General features: G+C 36.5%; 1 protein-coding gene and 1 pseudogene across 4 annotated transcripts in view; both read right to left on the reverse strand.

The window, feature by feature from the left end:
* CDH18 (cadherin 18) overlaps positions 1 to 19144 on the reverse strand; it is a 1453365-nt gene that overhangs the window by 256672 nt on the left and 1177549 nt on the right. For all 4 annotated transcript variants that reach the window (XM_043968707.1, XM_043968713.1, XM_043968700.1 and 1 more), the window contains one exon: positions 17936 to 18055. In XM_043968707.1, the coding sequence (XP_043824642.1) occupies positions 17936 to 18055 (120 nt within the window). The remainder of the gene's footprint in view (positions 1 to 17935; positions 18056 to 19144) is intronic.
* On the reverse strand, positions 12077 to 12467 carry LOC122729725 (annotated as a pseudogene).

Consider the following 19144-nt stretch of genomic DNA (forward strand, 5'->3'; position numbering starts at 1 on the left):
TCTGGCTAAACTCCTGAAAAAAAGCTGCCTATAATCCATGCCTCTTCTCCCTTTCTTCTCATTGTTCTTAACTCTCTGCAGACTGACTTTTACTTTATTATTTAAATAGAACACTCTCTCCAAAGTTACACATCCCAAATCATTTCCACTTTCAAATTTACCTACTCTGACCATGTCATTCCTCCTATTCAGTCAACTCCAGTGGCACTCCATCACCTCCAGTATCAAATAAAAATCCTCTGACTTATAAAACCTTCATAGCATGGTTCCTTTTTACCTTTCCAGTCTTCTTACCCATAATACACACCCAGGCTCCACATTTCCTGTGGTCCACTGACACTATATTCTCTGCTATTCTTAAAATAACACATTCAATTTATGTATATTGACATTTTCATTGGCTGTCCCCTAAGTTTGGAACCCTCTTCCTCCTCATTTGGCTTCCTTCAAAACTCACCTAAAGTCCTAACCTTCTATAAGAAGCCTTTCTAGATCCCCCTCAATAGTAGGGCCTCCCCTCCACTGATTATCTCCAGTTGATCCTGTAAGAAGCTTGTTTGTACATAGTTGTTTGCATATCTTTCCCCATCTGTGGTTTCCTTAAATGAAAAGATTGATTTTTAGGGTTGTTTTTGTTTGTTTGTTCTTTCTTTCTATCCCCTCCCTAAGTGCAGTGCCTGACACTTAGTAAATACTTAATAAATTTTATATTCCTGATGAGTTTACTACCTCTTGATTTAGCTCTTTCCACTATTGTCACATCCAAAAGTTAGAAAGGTTTTTGTTACAACGAACTCGAGTTTATTCCTCTTCACCTTTCACCCATTGTTTATATTTTTATATTCTGGGGGCAAACAGAATATTGCTAGTGGTCCTCATATAACAAAGACACAGAGACAGACACAAACAGGATTATCTGAAAACTGACTGACTTCTAGCTTGTTTTCTTCAGACCAATGAATTGCCGGGGGCTGGCCATAATTGGTCTAATTCTCATTACTCTGTTTATTATGTAAAAAAATTTAACAGGTGAAACAAAAGGTAATCAACCCCAAAGGTAGCCTTTTCACATTGTTGGCTGTTGTTGTGATTATTGTTGTTGTTTGTACACTATTTGAACTCTACTTTCAGCACCACCCTTTGGGTACACCAAGTTTTCCATGGTGATATCAAAAGTGATATCAAAAACTTCTCTACCCCATCAAAGACCTTTATTTTGTTATGTTAATTGTTAAAATAATTTTTCAGGTTGACAATATATCGAAGCCCCTCACTAGTTGGGTCATACATTTTTTTTGGATGTGCTCCAATTTATCAATATCTTTCCTAAGATAAGATGCCCAGAAGTGAGGATAGATCTCCATAAGTGGTCTGACTCAGCCAGAATCAAGCAAAGCAATTTCAAACACCCATGTTTTTTATTCCAAGACATAGAATCGTTAATAGGCAGATTTCAATGAATTTATAATAGCTACAATAACCTCAAAACCATCACCAATTGAGAAATGTCACAAAAGTACCAACTCAAAATTAAAAGGCTACAAGATTTCTTGAACTCAGTGGTACAATTTCTGTCATGTAATAAATGTGCTTCTTGACTGACTTCCATTATTTGCTTAAAAGGATTTAAACACATCAGGGATTGGGGAGAGGATAGACAAAACATGTTTATTTCTATTTGATCACTTAGATTGGCATCTAACATTAGAAGCTGTGAGATATACATACATACATATATTCCAGAGGGCAAAGAAACTGGGATTACAACAAAAAGTTACCTACTCAGCAAAACTGAGTATAATCTTTCAGGGGGAAAATGGGACTTCAGGGAAAAATAGGATGTTCAGGCATTTGTGAAGAAAAAACTTGAAGTGAGTAGAAAATTTGACTTTCAAATATAAGACCCTAGAGAAGCATAAATGGATAAAAAGAAAAAAGAAATTATGAGGTATGTTAAAAGGTTAAACTGTTTACATTCCTACATGGGAAGATGATACTTCTAACTCATAAAAACTTTCTCAGTATTAGGGAAGCTGAAAGGAAAAAATTTGGACAGAGGACACAGGTAGGAATTGATTATGAAGGGATGATATTTGTAAAGCATTTATTATTTGTTTATCTCTTTTGGGGGAGGGGGCAGTTGGGGTTAGGGGGCTGGCCCAGGGTCACACAGATGGGGAGTGTCTTATGTCTGAGGCTGGATTTCGGCTCTGGTCCTCCTGGGTCCAACAAAAGTACTTTGTCTACTATGTCACCTAGATGCCCCATGAAGACATATTTAAAATAAAATTAAGGGGTGAGAGGATTGCACTGGGAGAAAGGGAAAGGGAGAAGGGGAATGGGGCAAAGTATCACACATAAAAGAAGCAAGAAAAAGCTAATGGCGTGGAGGGGAAATGGGGGAGGAATGGGGGAGTGAATGAACCTCATTCTCATAATTGACTCAAAGAGTGAATAACATACACACTCAAATGAGTATAGTAATATATCTTGCCCTGTAGGGAAATGGGAGGGGAAGGGAATAAGGGGGGAGGGGCATTCAGAAGTAAAATACCTTTGAGGAGGGATAGGGGAAAAGCAGATAGAAAATAGAGTGAATATCATGAGGATGGAATAGGATTCAGGGAAACACAATTAGCAATAGTAACTGGGAAAAAAAATTGGAAGAAGCAAGAGCAATGAAAGAGAAGGATGATGGTGGTGACAATGATGATGATGATACTTTGCTGGGCTATTGTGAAGAACATTATTTGTCAGGTATGAGGTACTATATAAATGTTAGCTATTATTGCTTGTTGTAATAATCAACCTCCTGCATGTTTTGCAAGGAAATCTCCTTTTAAAGTACTATATAAATATAGTTTACTATTTAAAAAAGAAAAAAAAAAGATGAGCACAATATTATCAGAAAAACCTGGAAAGATTTACATGAGCTGATGCAAAGTGAAATGTACTGTATACAAAATAACAGCAATACTGTAAGATGATCTGCTGCAACTGACTTGGTTATTTTCAGCAATATCATGATCCAAGACAACACTGAAGGACTTATGAAAAATGAAATCTATCTACAGAGAAAGAACTGATGGTACCTGAATACACATAGATGTATATTTTGTTGTTGTTCTTAGTTCCTTTTTCTAATTTTTTTTTCTGCTATGTTTTGCACAACTACACATGTATAACTTATCTTGAATTGCTTGAGTTCTTAAGGGGGGAATAGGGAGGAAGGATGAGAATTTGAAGAACAGAATTTTAAAAATCAATGTTACCATTTGTTTTTGCATGTGAGGTGGGGAAAATTCAAAATAAATAGATTTCAGCATTGACAAAAAAAAAAAAAAGAAAAAGAAAAACCAGACTTACATGAGCTGATTCAATGTTAAATGCACTGTGAATAAAGTAACAGCAATATTGTCAGATGATCAGCTGTGAATGACTTAGCCATTCTCAGCAATACAATGATCCAAGACAGCTCTGTAGGACTTATGAAAAATGCTATCCATCCCTTGAGAAAGAACTGATGGTGTGTGAATATAGATTTAAGCATAATTTATTTTTATTTTTTTCTTGAGGTTTTTAAAAGTCTTTTCACTTTTACAACACGACTAATATGGGAATGCTATGCATGATTACACATGTATAACCTATATTGAATTGCTTGCCTTCTCAACGGGGGTGGAGGAAGGAAGAAGGGAGATAATTTGGAATTCAAAGTTTTTAAAATGGATGTTAAAATTGTTTTTTACATGTAATTGGGGAAAAATAAAACACTACATTAAAAAAAAATCTTTAGAAATAATTCCTTTGTAGGTCTCCATAAATATGGGTAAAAGGCTCCCTTAGATCCCATGCAAGCATTTAAGGTAACAGCACTTATATTGGGCATGGGACAACCCTTATTTCACTCCACAGACAATACAGATAATTCAAAGAACTCATAGGAGCACAGAAACAACACAGGAAACACATTGACAATAGCCCCCAAATAATACACACAATTTTCTTCCTTCTTCATAAATCATATTTTCCCCATGGTCCTCTAGTTCTCCAGACTCATAATACTACTCTGTATTTTGGGTCCTCTTAAATGGGAAATAAATTTGAGACTTTTATACAGGCAGGACACTAAAACTCCAGTGCCTCCTTTTACCCTAGAGATAAATAGGGACATCCAGACTCATGATATTACCCTGAGGGTTTGCAATCACTAGGAAATAAACTTGCCCTGGACAAGAAGTAGCACATTCCAGGGAATCTCCTTTCACCCTAGAAATGCATGCAGGTTTGTTTGTTTGTTTCTTTTTCTCTCTCTGTCCCTCCCTCCCTTTCTCTTCTCCTCTCCTCTCCTCTCCTCTCCTCTCCTCTCCTCTCCTCTCCTCTCCTCTCCTCTCCTCTCCTCTCCTCTCCTCTCCTCTCCTCTCCTCTCCTCTCCTCTCCTCTCCTCTCCTCTCCTCTCCTCTCCTCTCCTCTCCTCTCCTCTCCTCTCCTCTCCTCTCCTCTCCTCTCCTCTCCCCCACTCTTCTCTCTTGTCCTCTCCTCTGCTCCCTCTCCCTCTTCCTCTCCCTCTCTCTCTCTCCCCAAAGGCTTATATTGACCATTGAAATGTTAAATGGGCAACCCCTTTCCATTTTACCCTCACTATCTGGAGTAGTAATAGGAAGCAAAGAGCTGGTTCTTTGTTCGCCCAAATGATTGCTTTAATCTCCAGCTACTTAGCTAAGCAAAGGTTAAAGAACTGTCAACATTCCTCCAAAACGTTGGAATCCAGGAAATTTTCTCAGCTTACATGATTCCTCTTTTCCATGGCTGTCACATAATTGAGACTTTATATCATTTGGCTGCTTGGGGCAAGCACATGTGACTTCCTTGTGCTTCTGTTCTAAGACTGCCATCAGTATCCTCTGGGATGGATATTTTACATTGTTAAAGAGTTGTCTCATTCACTGTCAGGTGAAATGACTCATGATCACACAACAAACATGTTTTAGATTGGATTTGCCCATTCCAAGGTCAGCCAACTAGCTGCTACACCACCCTGCCTATGCTTGCTGCCTATTTGGTTTATCCCCCTTGAAATCAGCAGCAAACTTAACTTCAGTACATAATACTTGTCCATCTCCCTCTTTTATATATTTTAGTATTAAAAAAAGTTTTTGACAGGTTGCTCTTATGTAACAGATTAAATCTCCAGTTTTTTTCAGCAGTAAACCTGTGTATGGTCATTTAAGGGCAAAGCATCCAGGGTGGAGTAAATTTAGGGCAGTTCCTTGATATGAGGCTCAGGCAGAATACTATAGAACTAAATTCTGGAATCCAAGCAAAAATGTCAGAAAGGGTTCCTGTGACCTTTCTTAAATGCCAAATGAAGTTACTTTCCCTCTTTTTATAGTCCTATATCTCCTCTCTTATCTGTAATTCAGGAACTACTTAAGGATCCCTTGCCCCAAGGATAAGATATTCTCTCTCTCTCTCTCTCTCTCTCTCTCTCTCTCTCTCTCTCTCTCTCTCTCTCTCTCTCTCTCTCTCTCTCAGCAAATTCCAACGTCATAGTCTTGGTCATGGACTCATTTCCAATCAGTGTTTCTAAAATCCAAATTCTTTATGCTTTTTTGCATTTCTGCTGTCTTTTTTGGTTACGTTCAGAGAGAATATTCTATAACACATATTATTTTGTGTTATTAATGACATTTTATGTGTATGCTTTCATAGTATAATAAGTAAATCAAAATTTGTAAAACATTATAAAGAACATTAGATTTGCAGTCAGAGGACCACAGTTTAAATCTGACTGCTACTTCTTTTATGGGGAAATTTGGACAAATCATTTAGGCCTTCTCTCTTCTTGTTTCCACATATGTTAAAAGAGGGCATTGGAACAGATAATTTCTAAGGTTTATTCCAGCTCTATAGTCCATGTTTTATAATCTTTAAACTTAAAGCTCCATATGTTCTACATATGTGTCAGCCAATAATTTTAATTCTGAACTTTTTAAAAAATGTTAAATCACTCTATAGGAAAAAGGAAAAAATGTTAAAAAGGATGGTCTTTTTAACTTCAGTAGATTGATATTGATCAACCCCATAGAACTAAAATTTGACCTATGAACCTATTTGAAACTTCAGGTGACAGAATAGGGATCCAAAATAATCTCAGGAGGCTGGAGAAATGAACTGAATTTAATGAGATGAAATTTATTAGAGATAATTTAAAAATATTGTTTGGATTAAAAAATAAATTCCACATTAAACTCTAAATATAAAGGACGGGGAAAATGTAGCTGGACAGCAGTTCATTTGAAAAACAAAATAAAACAGGAGTCACTTAGTGTAGTGGGTGAACCAAAGAAACAAAAGTAATCTCATACTGCATTAATTGAAATACTGTTTGTAAAGAGAATAGCTGTACTGTCTGTGGACCTGTCAGAACACAGATAGAATACTCAGTTCAATTTCTTGGAGATCACTGACAATTTGCAGTGTGTCCAAAGAAGGGTGGTCAGGGGCAGCTAGGTGGCACAATGGATAGAGCACTGGCCCAGGATTCAGGAAGACTTGAGTTCAAATCTGGCCTCAGACACTTGACACTTACTAGCTGTGTGACCCTGGGCAAGTCACTTAATCCACATTGCCCTGCAAAAACAAAACAAAACAAAACAAAAAAACAAAGTAGGGCGGTCAGAATAGTGAAGGTATTGAAAAACAGACATATGAGAAATGATTAAACTATAAAATGTAAGTTCCTTGAGAGTGGGGATTGTTCCACTTTGTCAGTGCTTCCTCCATGTATCTCAGTGCCTGGCACATAATAGTTGCTTAATAAATGTTAATTGATTGATTGATTAAACTATATAGGTTGAGCATAGATATAATAATAAGATATGGGAAACGTGATAATGGTTTTAAATTACTTAAGATGCTATCAAATGAAAAAGGAATACATAGGAGCAAAGGGTCATAGTTATAGGGAGGTAGATTTTCACATAAAATGAGGGGGTAAGAGACTATTTTCAATTTTTCAGAAAATAGAATCATCTGCTTTTGAGGTAATATCTTCCTGTGTTTAGGATTATTTAAAAAAGAAACTGAATAGACAGGCAGGCACTGGCAATATTACAGAAGAAACTTATATTTTGGGTAGATGTTTGATTAGGGGACATATTTTTGCCTTTCTTTTTATTCCTGGTTTTTATCAGAGTGCTTGATACATAGTAAAGTGCTCAGAATGTTGCTATTTGTCCTTTATTCTTGAAGAGGACCATGGCATTGGGGCAATGCCATGACTTGCACTGAATTGGATTTAAGTGAGGGAAGGCTGTGCAAGGTCACCAACCCCACTCTCTCCTCCAGAGCGATCTGGGTCCAGTGGGAAGACATGCATGAGGATGGCTGGAGATGGCCTCAGATTTTTAAGGCAATTGGGGTTAAGTGACTTGCCTAGGCTCACACAGCTAGTATCGGAGGTGTGATTTGAACTCAGGTCCTTGCAACTTCAGGGCCAGTGCTCTATGCACACCTAGCTGCCCCTTCTTGATTGACTGACTGACTGACTGAATGGCACTATAGAGTCCAATAAGACAAAGAGTTTAAAGGTTTCTTTATCATTAACTAGTTACAACACATTGGCTACCACACAAAATGAATTAAAAATATGTATAACTACTTATGATTTAAAGATGTAATTATATATGCTTACAAACACATACCCACAAACAAATGCACATATATACACATTTTCACATCATTTATGCCTACAAAAAATGTGCAATTGATCTGTAAGGATATAATATTTTTACACTGTGTTAAATGGGTTATTACCTCACAATGCCTTCAATGCTTTTATAATTACGCAGTTTGATTTGCATGCTAAGGAACTGGAAGGGGGGGAAAAGCTAGAAATAATGTGTAATGTTAATTTACAATAACAGGAGTTTTATCCTCAATATATTTTTTCTACCAGAAAGTAATTAGCTAAAAGTCATTACAAAATTTGAACAAAATATAGACAAAAAAATCTATTTTGAAATTTGTACAAATTAGGGACATGCTCCTCTAAAATTATTTTAAGAGAGTTTAGGTATCATTTCTACAAGTTCCCATTAAAAAATATAAATGAAGCAAAATCAAAGTTTATGTATCAGTTTTACTTTCAATGGGCCTCCTTACACTAAGGAACAGAAAAAGGAGCCCAGAAGGAACTCTTGAGGCAAAAATGATTTTTCTTTTCTCCTCAAAGCACAACTAACCCCAGGTAACATTGTGAAGTAAAAGCACCTCTTCCTAGTGTTCCCTTTCAAAACTTTCTGTTAATAGTTATTGTCTCATCCCCATCAATCCTATTCTTTCTTTCTGTTCTTTCCCATAATAAATCTAAAACCAAGAGCAAAAGCAGACCTAATAGCAAACAAAACAAATATAAACTTTTTTTTGTTTTTTTCCTTAGCCTTTCCTGATATCCTTAACATGTCTCCTAATCCTCTCAATTTTACTTCCCTATTAGACCTAATTTTAATTTATTTTTTTTGTTAGATCTAATCACCTGTTTTAATGATTTAATCCCTCCTACCTTCATTAAGACAAGTGGCTGTTACTGCTCACATGTTGGCGTTTAACAAGTATGCATAAATTTCACATATTGAGTCAATATTATTACTGGGTACAAAAATTTAATAAAAGGGAAAATATACTTTTCTTTTTGGAAATTGTCTAGATCTTTTTAATTACTCCAAGTGTTTCTATGAAATCAAGGCCCTCCCTTTTTATATGACTATTCTGATAATGCTGTAGGGTTGTGTGTCAAGGAATAGCACAGTTTCCAAAAATACACGTTTAATATAGGTATGCAAGTTTAATTGCAGTATTTATAAGCAAAATTAATACCTTTTGCAAAATAAACATAGGGACACATATATAGGCATATGTGAAGTACTGTGGTATATGTAATGGATAGAAATATGTACTCAGTCAGAAAAAGTTGAGTTCAAGTCCTGCCTCAGATACATACTGATTTTGTGAGATTGGATAAGTAACTTAATTTCTCAATGTGCAAACAACAACGACAACAACAAAAACCTCTCAAAGACCCTAAGTTGCAAAGAAAGCATCCATATGCATTGGAAGAGAAAGTTCCTTACATATATATATATATATATATATATATATATATATATATATGGGGGGGGTATACACACATACACACATATATATGAATATATGGAGTCAGGTGGTGGGGGGTTTTATGTGTATAAACACACCCACATATATTTGTATATTGTGATTGTGCTGGGCATATATAATTTATGAATCTACATATGGTAGGTACACGTATACATAGAGATGCATGTATATGTTAAACCAAAACTTTTAATAAGTTTGAACAATTACAGATATTGAAAAATTGTTAAATGCTATTCTTAAAACTGAATGTATGTATATATATATATATATATATATATATATATATTTATGTGTGTGTATATACACACACACATATATTGAATATTATTGAGAGGGCTTTGGGGGCATCTAGTTGGCACAGTGGATAAAGCACCAGCCCTGGATTCAGGAGGACCTGAGTTGAAATCTGGCCTCTGACACTTAACACTTACTAGCTGTGTGACCCTGGGCAAGTCACTTAACCCCCATTGCCCTAAAAAAACCAAAAAAACCAAAATATGATTATTGTGGGGAAGAGCCAAGATGGTGGAGGAAAAGCAGTGACTCGCTTGAGCTCTCCCCAACATCCTACCAAATACCTTCAAATAATGCCATAACACAATTCCTAGAGCATCAGAACTCCCAAAAAGACAGGGTAAAATAATTTGCCAGCCAAAGACAACTCAGAAGATCAGCAGGAAAGGTCTGTTGTACCAGGGTAAGAGTAGAAAGTAACCCAGCACAGGCTGCACCAGCAGAGATCCAGCCCCAGCCCCAGTAAACGAGAAGTAGGCCTTGGGAGCCTTTGAATCATTAGTAGCAGCAACTACTTCTGGAACTCAGCCCACAGACAGTGAGGGGTTCGAACAGTTGGCCAGAAGGAGATTACAGGGATCTCTTTGCGAGCACTGAGGCAGTCCCCTATTGTTTTGCCAAAACTCAGATTCAGGTCACAGTCTTGGGTGGCTATTTGGGGGAGAAGTGGGGAGGAACATGAGCAATCTGGAGCTTGGGGCCACAGTAGAGTAGGAGTCTGTTCATAGTTCCAGGGTAGAAAAGCAGGTCTGTGGTTGCTGGCAGACCAGAGAAAAGGCCAGGAGAGTAGTAAACATACCTTTCCTTAAATCATACCACCTTGAAAGAACCAAAAACTTAAAAATTCTTAGAATTATGTTCAAAAACAGCAGCACAAACCCCCTGAAGCTTGGGAAAGTGCTCACTCCACCCTGCAAGCAGTGACCCACTTTAACAAAGAGATAAAAGTCAAGAAATAAACTGGGAAAATGAGCAAACAGAAAAAAAAATACTGACCACAGAAAGCTTCTATGGTAACAAGGAAGATCAAAATATACCCTCAGGAAAACATAACAAAGCCAAAGTTACTACATCCAAAGCTTCCAAGAAAAGTATGAATTGGTCTCAGGCCATAGAATGGCTCAAAAAGGACTCTGAAAATAAAGTAAGAGAGGTAGAAGAAAAATGGAAAGAGAAATAAGAGTGATGCAAGAAAATTATGAAAAAAAGTCAACAGCTTGGTAAAGGAGACACACAAAAAAAATATTGAATAACACCTTAAAAAACAGAGTAGGCCAAATGATAAAAGAGGTACAAAAAGCCAAAGAGGAAAAGAATGCCTCGAAAATCCAAATTGGAAAAGGAGGTACAAAAGCTCTTTGAAAAAATAACTCCTTAAAAATGAGGATTGATGGATAGAGCACTGGCCCTGGAGTCAGGAGTACCTGAGTTTAAATCCGGCCTCAGACACTAAACACTTACTAGCTGTGTGACCCTGGGAAAGTCACTTAACCCCAATTGCCTTACTTTAAAAAAAAAAAAGAGGATTGAACAAATAGAAGCTAATAACTTTATGAGAAATCAAGAAATATTAAAACAAAACCAAAATAATGAAAAAATAGAAGGCAATGTGAAATATCTCATTGGAAAAACAACTGACTTGGAAAATAGATCCAGGAGAGATAATTTGAAAATTATTGGACTACTTGAAAGCCATGACCAAAAAAAGAACTTAGACATTATCTGCCAAAAAAATTGTCAGGGAAAATTGCCCTGATATTCTAGAACCAGAAGGTAAAATAGAAATTGAAAGAATCCATTAGGAGCAGCTAGGTGGCCCAGTGGAAAATGCACCAGCCCTGGATTCAGGAGGACCTGAGTTCAAACCTGGCCTCAGACACTTGACACTTAACTAGCTGTGTGACCCTGTGCAAGTCACTTAACCCTCATTGCCCCACAAAAAAAAAAAAAAAGGATCCATTGATCACCTCCACAAAGGGATCCTAAAATGAAAACTCCCAGGAATATTATAGACAAATTCCAGAGCTCCCAGTTCAAGGAGAAAATGTTGCAAGCAGTCAGAAAGAAATAATTCAAGTACTGTGGAGCCACACTCAGGATAACACAAGATTTAGCAGCTTCTATATTAAAGAATCACAGGTCTTGGAATATGATATTCTGGAGGGCAAAGGAATTGGGATTATAACCACAAATCACCTACCCAGCAAAATTAGTCATAATCCTTCAGGGGGAAAAATGGTAATTCAATGAAAGAGAAGATGTTCAGTCATTCTGGATGCAAAGACCTGAGCCGAATAGAAAATCTCATTTTCAAATACAAGCCTCTAGAAAAATCATAAAAAATAAAACAGGAAAAAGAAATCTTTAGGGATATTAAAAGGTTGAACTGTTTACATTCCCACATGGGAAGATGATACTTGTAACTCATAAGAACTTTCTCATTATTAAGGCAGCTGGATGGAGTATATTTAGACAGAGGGAACAAGTGTGAGTTGAATATTAAGAAATGATATCTTGTTTTTTTCAGGTCTTTGCACATTTTATTTGCCACAGTGCAGGTAACCCACAGTCTTTCCCTACTTCATTTCCTCTCCAACAAGATAGGTCAAGCCTTTCCCATAGACGCTGCCTTGGCAGCTTGGGCATGCTGGAACTCCTGCTGCAACTGAGCCAGGGCCTTATATTTTTTTTCAGAATGTTTCTCCAGGTCTCAGAGCTGAGATTCATATTGTTTAATCTCTACTGTGATATAATCCAGTCTCTTGCCCACAGTAGCTCGAGCCTCCCCCAGTTCCTGTTTGACCAACATTGGGCCCAAAGACTTGAACACTACATTGGATCTATCCAATAATGCCTAACTCCTCTTTCATGATGCTATTTTCTGTTAGTTGTGCCTCCAGCTTCTGTTGACTAGACAAAGACTTACTCAAGTCCTTCTGTAGCTGCTGGCACTTTTCCAATTCATGCTGAAGCTTCTTCTGAGTCACCTCTGCCATGGGGTGGAGAGGGGCCTGGGTATCACAGAAAATAGGTGTGGGAGAATGTCACTCCACACCCAGCAGCCTGGCATTGCCCTCTACAGAGCCTTGTGCCTTTTCCAGCCTGCCTTGGCCCCTACATGCACCCCCAATCCTTCAGACCTGAAGAAAGCTGCCAAGCCACACAAAGAGTTCCTTTACTAAGAAATGATATCTTAAAAAATAAAATTAAGGGGTGAGAGAGGAAAGGGAAAGGGAAAGGTGGAATGGAGTAAAGTATGTCACATAAAAGAAGCAAGAAAAAGCTTATCCAGTGTAGGGAACAATGGGGGAGGTGCTGGGGAGTGAGTGAACATTACTCTCATCAGAACTGGCTCAAAGATGGAATAACATTCACACTCAATTGGGTATAGTAATCTATTTTGCCCGGCAAGAACATGAGGGGAGGAAAGGGATAGGAGGGGGTTTGATAGAAGGGAGGACAAATTGGGAAAAGGAGAAGTCAGAAGCAAAACAATTTTTAGGAGGGACAGGGTAAAAGGAGATAGAGAATAGAATAAATGTCATGGGGAAACAATAGGATGGAGGGAAATTCACTTAGCAATAGTAAATGAAAAAAAATTGAAGCAAGTTTATTTGACAAAGGCCTCATTTCTCAAACACATAGAGAACTGAGTAAAATTTATTAAAGAGACATTTCTCTATTGATAAATGTTCAAATATAAGAAGAGTTTTCAGATGAAATAATCAAAGCTAATTATATCCATTTTAAAAAATGCTCTAACTCACTATTTTTTGGGGGACGAGGCAATGAGGGTTAAGTGACTTGCCCAGGGTCACACAGCTAGTAAGTGTCAAGTGTCTGAGGCCAGATTTGAACTCAGGTACTCCTGAATCCAAGGTCAGTGCTTTATCCACTGTGCCACCCAGCTGCCCCATCTAACTTACTTTTTTTGGGGTGGGGGGCGGCAATTGGAGTTAAGTGACTTGTCCAGGATCACACAGTTAGTAAGTGTCAAGTGTCTGAAGCTGGATCTGTACTCAGGTCCTCCTGAACTCCAGGGCCGGTGCTCTATCCACTGCGCCACCTAGCTGCCCCATCTAACTCACTATTGATTAGAAAGATGCAAGTGAAAACAATTCTGGGGCACTACCTCATACCTACTGGATTGGATAATAGGACAGCAGAGGAAAATGACATATGTTATTAGGCGATATGGAGAAAATGAGACATTAATGCACTGTTGTTGGAGTTGTAGACTGATTCAAACATTCTGCAGAGCAATTTGGAACTATGGGCAAGGACTATAAAACCATGCATACTCTTTGACTTAGTAATACCACTATTTGGTCACTGTCCAAAAAGAGATAAAAAACAAAAAGTTAAAGGACCTATATGTACAAAAATGTTTATGGCAGCCCTTTTCTGGTGCAAAGAATTTGAAATTGAAGAGATGCCCATCAATCGGGGAATGACTGAACAAACTGTGGGATGACATCATGATGGAACATTATTGTAGTATAAGAAATGATGAGAAGGATGCTCTCAGAAAAACCTGGAAAGACTTACATGAGCTGATACAAAATGAAATATCCTGAATACACAGTAGTGAATGACTTGGCTGTTCTCAACAACACAATGATCCAAGACAACTCTGAAGTTCTTATGAAAAATGTAATCCTTCTCCAGTGAAAGAACTGATGGTGTCTGAATACAGATTGAAGCATAATATTTTAAAGTTTCTTTATCTTAATTTTTTTGTCTGTTTTTTTTCACAACCTAATATGGAAATGTTTTACATGACTACACATGTATAACTTATATTGAATTATTTCAGTTCTTAAAGGGAGGAGTTGGAAAGGAGGGAAGAAGAGGATTTGGAACATAAGTTTTTATAAAAAGACGTTAAATTGTTTTTTTACATGTAACTGGGGGAAAATAAAATTCTAAGCAAATAAAATAAATTTTAAAAAGAAAAAATTAAAATATGATTATCATTTGAAAATTGATATGGTTTCACGATTGAACAAAAAGTTTTATACAAACTTAATGAAATACAATATAAAATTAAAAAAAAATAAACACAATGTTATTATATTGTGAAAATATTCATTTATTATCTAATAATCCTTAATAGCTATATGGAACAATTACCAAACTAACCTGTCATCTAGAATATATAAATAAATTTCTGATCTATAAAAAATATGACAAGACCTGTCAGATGTGATCATGACGAGGTGGTGTTCAGTCAGATTCCTTACTGCCATTAAATTTTTGGAGTAACTCAACTAAGTCTTTCTACACCTAACTAAGAATAAAATCATATACTCTCATTTTCACTGCCACCAAATACTACCAAATTCTTGTCAAAGGTTGATTGAATTAAGTGAGATTGACTGGGAATGATTGACTTTGCTGATTAACCCACTTAAAGGTAATTAAATTAAAACCACACCTGGCTGGCCCTCAATAGGGTATTGTTCTTAGAAGCTAAGGACTTTGAACTCAACAATGAGACCACCCTCAAGTCCAGTGAACCAATGGATTTGGGTGACACTAACCAATCAGCTAAAGGATGGCCTCTTCCAGGGGAGGGAGGCAGGAAGTGGGAAGTGCTATTTCTTCTCTCAGTTCAACTCCCAAACAGCCTTGTAGTAGAGGACTTGGGAGAAGAAGCAGGCCAGATTGAACCTTTATCTCTCCTCTAGGATAGATAAGATTTTATCTTGGTTTTCTGACTCTTTTTCACTAATAAGTGCTTACTGCCCAAAACTGGTGCCAGCTTATAATTTATAAGTAAACACTAGCTAGTTTTCTCCGACACTGGGGACAGGAAAAAGGCGACCACACATTTGATTTTACTCATCACACAGGAAAATGATAAACCAGGGCCTTTTAATATATAATGTTAATATGTTGAAAATATATTTTTAAGAAAATACTTTTTAAAGACAAATATTGATTTTGAAACTGTCCTTTATATAGAGGAAATCAAAGATCAAATTTATGTTCCTCTTAATATTGAAGAACAATAGACCATGTCTCTATTTCAGTTTTTTTAAACTTTTAGAAAATATGGATTTGCCTGAGGAAATTTATTGCTGAAGCCTCAATTATTGCTGCTAGAAGTTAGAAATTATATAGGTATCCCTGGCATTTTGGCATTGAGTGCCAATTGTTTTTTCCTAGCTCCACTCAACAACCTCCCACATTGACAGCTGCCAGCCCTAGTCTTTTTTTCATGTTTAAAAGAGTTGCCCTCAACACAAAAGATACAATGATAATTGAGAAATAACTCCCATCTCTTCAAAGAATTCAAGGTTTTTCAATAATCTCTACAAATCAGATTAAAAGTAGTATATGTTATCATAGTGAGCATGGTGGAAGGAAGACTTGACTTCTTATCCCATCTTTGCTCCTTAGTAAATCAATGACCTCGCTCACATACTTTGACCTATAATGACGAATTCTCTTCCATTACTGGAACTTCCCTAGTCTGTCTAAATCATAGATCCTACTCTTAAAATAAGTTCAAACATATTTATCATTAACATTCCCCTCTATTGAAAAGTTTTATTTAACTTGATATCCCAACTTATCTTTTGCTTTATACAGTTTTAAGAAGCATTTGCCCCTTGGAATTTTCCTTGGTTGCAACATATTACATGGATTTATGAAGCACAGATTATGTGAAGAAGTGTGCCAGGTGCTATAGAATCAATAAGAACCTATAGACACAGTCCTTGCAAAAGGAAGAAAATAAAAACTTCCTAGCTTCTCTGAATCTCATTTATTTTCTATAGCTGATTGGAAATTAGCTTTTTCACATGTGATTCTTAAGGATATTTAGGCAAAAAAAAAAAAGTTACACTACATTTAAGAAAACTTATTTCCTCTTTTTCTTATAAAGCTAAATTGAGTGGATCTCCATACCCAATTTATATTCCTAAAATAGAATTCCTGAAATACAGCCCCTACTGTAATTACCAGCCATATAACTGTAAGAAGTCATAACCTCCCAGAATTTATTTTCACAAAAGAATAATTATGATAATATCTTCTTTCCTTACTTCTCAAAGTTGTGATGGTATCTAGAAGAAAAAGAATTAGATAGATCTCTAGGAGCTGTGGTTTCTAGTCCTGTTTCTACTATAACAACAACCCATTTAATATTGGGAAATAGACGTATCCTCATTGGGGCTCAGTTTTGTAAACTATCAAATGAGAGGATTAAACCAGTTGACCTCCTAATCACAAATTTATATAATTATATAAAATGAGATAATGCCTATTTTGAAAACCACAAAGTACTATTCAAATGTAAGGCAACATTACTAGTAACATTAATTTATTGGTTGAGGCAAGATGAGAAAGAAGGCATAGAATCCTATCTTTTCTTTTTATTTCCTGGGCAGTGAGTGTTAAGTGACTTGTCCAGGTTCACACAGATAGTAAGAATCAAGTATCTGAGGGCAGATTCGAACTCAGGTCCTCCTGAATCCAGGGCTTCTGTTTTATCCACTATACCACCTAGCTACTCCCAGAATCCTATCATCTTGAATGAATTTATGAATAATTTCCTGTTTTGTCTCACCAGGCTAATGTCTAAATTTCTGAGAGCTTACCGCCCCCCCCATTCCAATCCCTTTATGTCAATTATTTTAATTTATTTCCAGTGATAAAAATAGAGTTAAAGAACTGCTTCAGTAGAGAAATTAAATTAATAATTGCAACAGAGTTCTCACTTAAGAAATATGAGCTCTGAAATATACATATGTATATAATATTGGATATTATTATGTTATATATGTACATAAAATGTATAGTGCATCTAAGTGGCACAGTGGATAGAGCACTCACTCTGAAGTTACAAGGACCTGAGTTCAAATCTCATCTCAGATACTTACTAGCTGTATGACCCAGGGCAAGTCACTTAACCCCAATTGCCATAAACATCCGGGGTCATCCCCAGTCATCCTGATGTATATCTTGCCCCTGCACCCAGATGGCTCTGGAGGAATAGTGAAGTTGGTGACCTTACACAGCCCTTCCGCACTTAAATACAATTAACTGCAAGTCAGGACATCATCCTGATGTCATGGTCCTCTATAAGAACGAAGGATAAACAACATCAAATAAAAATGTACACACACGCAAAGATCTCCACCTTATTTGACGGTAATACCCTGACATTAAATGTAGAATATATCCCTCTTCAACCCAGAGATTCACATTAAAGTATAGATCAAATTCATTTTGAAACACTGACAACTCATTTAAAATTATACCAGTAGCATTTTGTGGAATTTCTGACATTAAGATAGATAAATAAAGGTATCTAGAAATAATCACAGGCACACTCACGGATGCCTAAAAAGAAGATGGTAAGCTTATTATGCTTAGTACAGAAGAAGGTTTCAAAGAACTGAAATGGGTTTCTTTCTAATCCAGATAAATGATATAATGAAGATAGAGGACCAACCTGTTTTGGGATCAACAGAGAAGTATGGCTGTCCTTGAAGAATACTATACACCACCCGAGCACTGTTTCCATAGGTTGGGTCATCTGCATCTGTAGCTGTCACCTGTAGAACAGAGGTACCTGTGCATTCAGGAAAACAAAGTTTAATTGACAATGGTACTAAACATTGAATCTTTTTAAAAATAAAAATAGAGCATACAGACCTATGTGAGATATAATCTCTATGTATATATACAAACATATATATATACACATATTACCTCTAGAAAGTCATACAAGTACTAAGGAACACACAAATGTTCCTCAAAAGTTATTCCTATTAGAATATGCCTATGACTTGCCTAGAATTAGTCGCGGTATGCAATTCAAGCAACTGAAGAACATTCAAGGCATAATTGTGAAACCTACTAAATTTCAAAAATTAAAGGAGACTAACCATGGTATTTAGGATGAAAAGCAGAGGAGCGCTCTCTACACAAGCACAGTCCAGTGTTTTGTTTTGTTTTTCTCTGTCAGCATTTGCCCTTTCTTTCAAATATGTTAAAACTTCATTTTTTAAGGCCAGGAACAAAAACTACAGTTTATGTTGAGGGTCATGTCATAAAATCTGTTTATATACTGATTTGGGTGTGTATTTCTCTCAGACTAGTAAAGAAAAGGAAACATGGCTGTCAGGATTATCTTTCAATATGCTTAAAAAATAGTCCTCCAAAAACAATCCCATCTGGCCATTTCTTCTTGTTTTTCACTAGCTGCTTAGGGACTGATAAATTTAGTTAATAAAATCAATATAGCAGAATGAAGGTTATGATGCCTAAATTTCAACAAGATTTATTTATTGAACAACATATATTGGTTTTACATAAGGAAAACTTTCTAAATTGGGATAGGCTATCTTTGTAAATAATGTGTTTTCCATAACTGGAATGTGAAATCCTAAAGGACTAAAAGTCAGATGATCAATTGCCAGGGATGTTTTTGTAGGGATTCCTGTTCGGGTACAGAATGGATTCAATGACCTTGGGGTCTTTCTAATTCTGAAATTCTATCAGTTTCTCAATTGTAATAGTCTAAAAAATTGCTTAGGGATTATATGTAAGACACAGCGACAAGTGATACATTTTTTTTTTTGGTGGGGTTGAAAGGATAAAGGATTCTATATGAGATTCCATTAGATTAAGGAACTCCTTCCTGGTAAGGAAACTTGCA

Source organism: Dromiciops gliroides, chromosome 1 (genome assembly GCF_019393635.1).
Source record: "Dromiciops gliroides isolate mDroGli1 chromosome 1, mDroGli1.pri, whole genome shotgun sequence".
Taxonomy (NCBI): domain Eukaryota; kingdom Metazoa; phylum Chordata; class Mammalia; order Microbiotheria; family Microbiotheriidae; genus Dromiciops; species Dromiciops gliroides.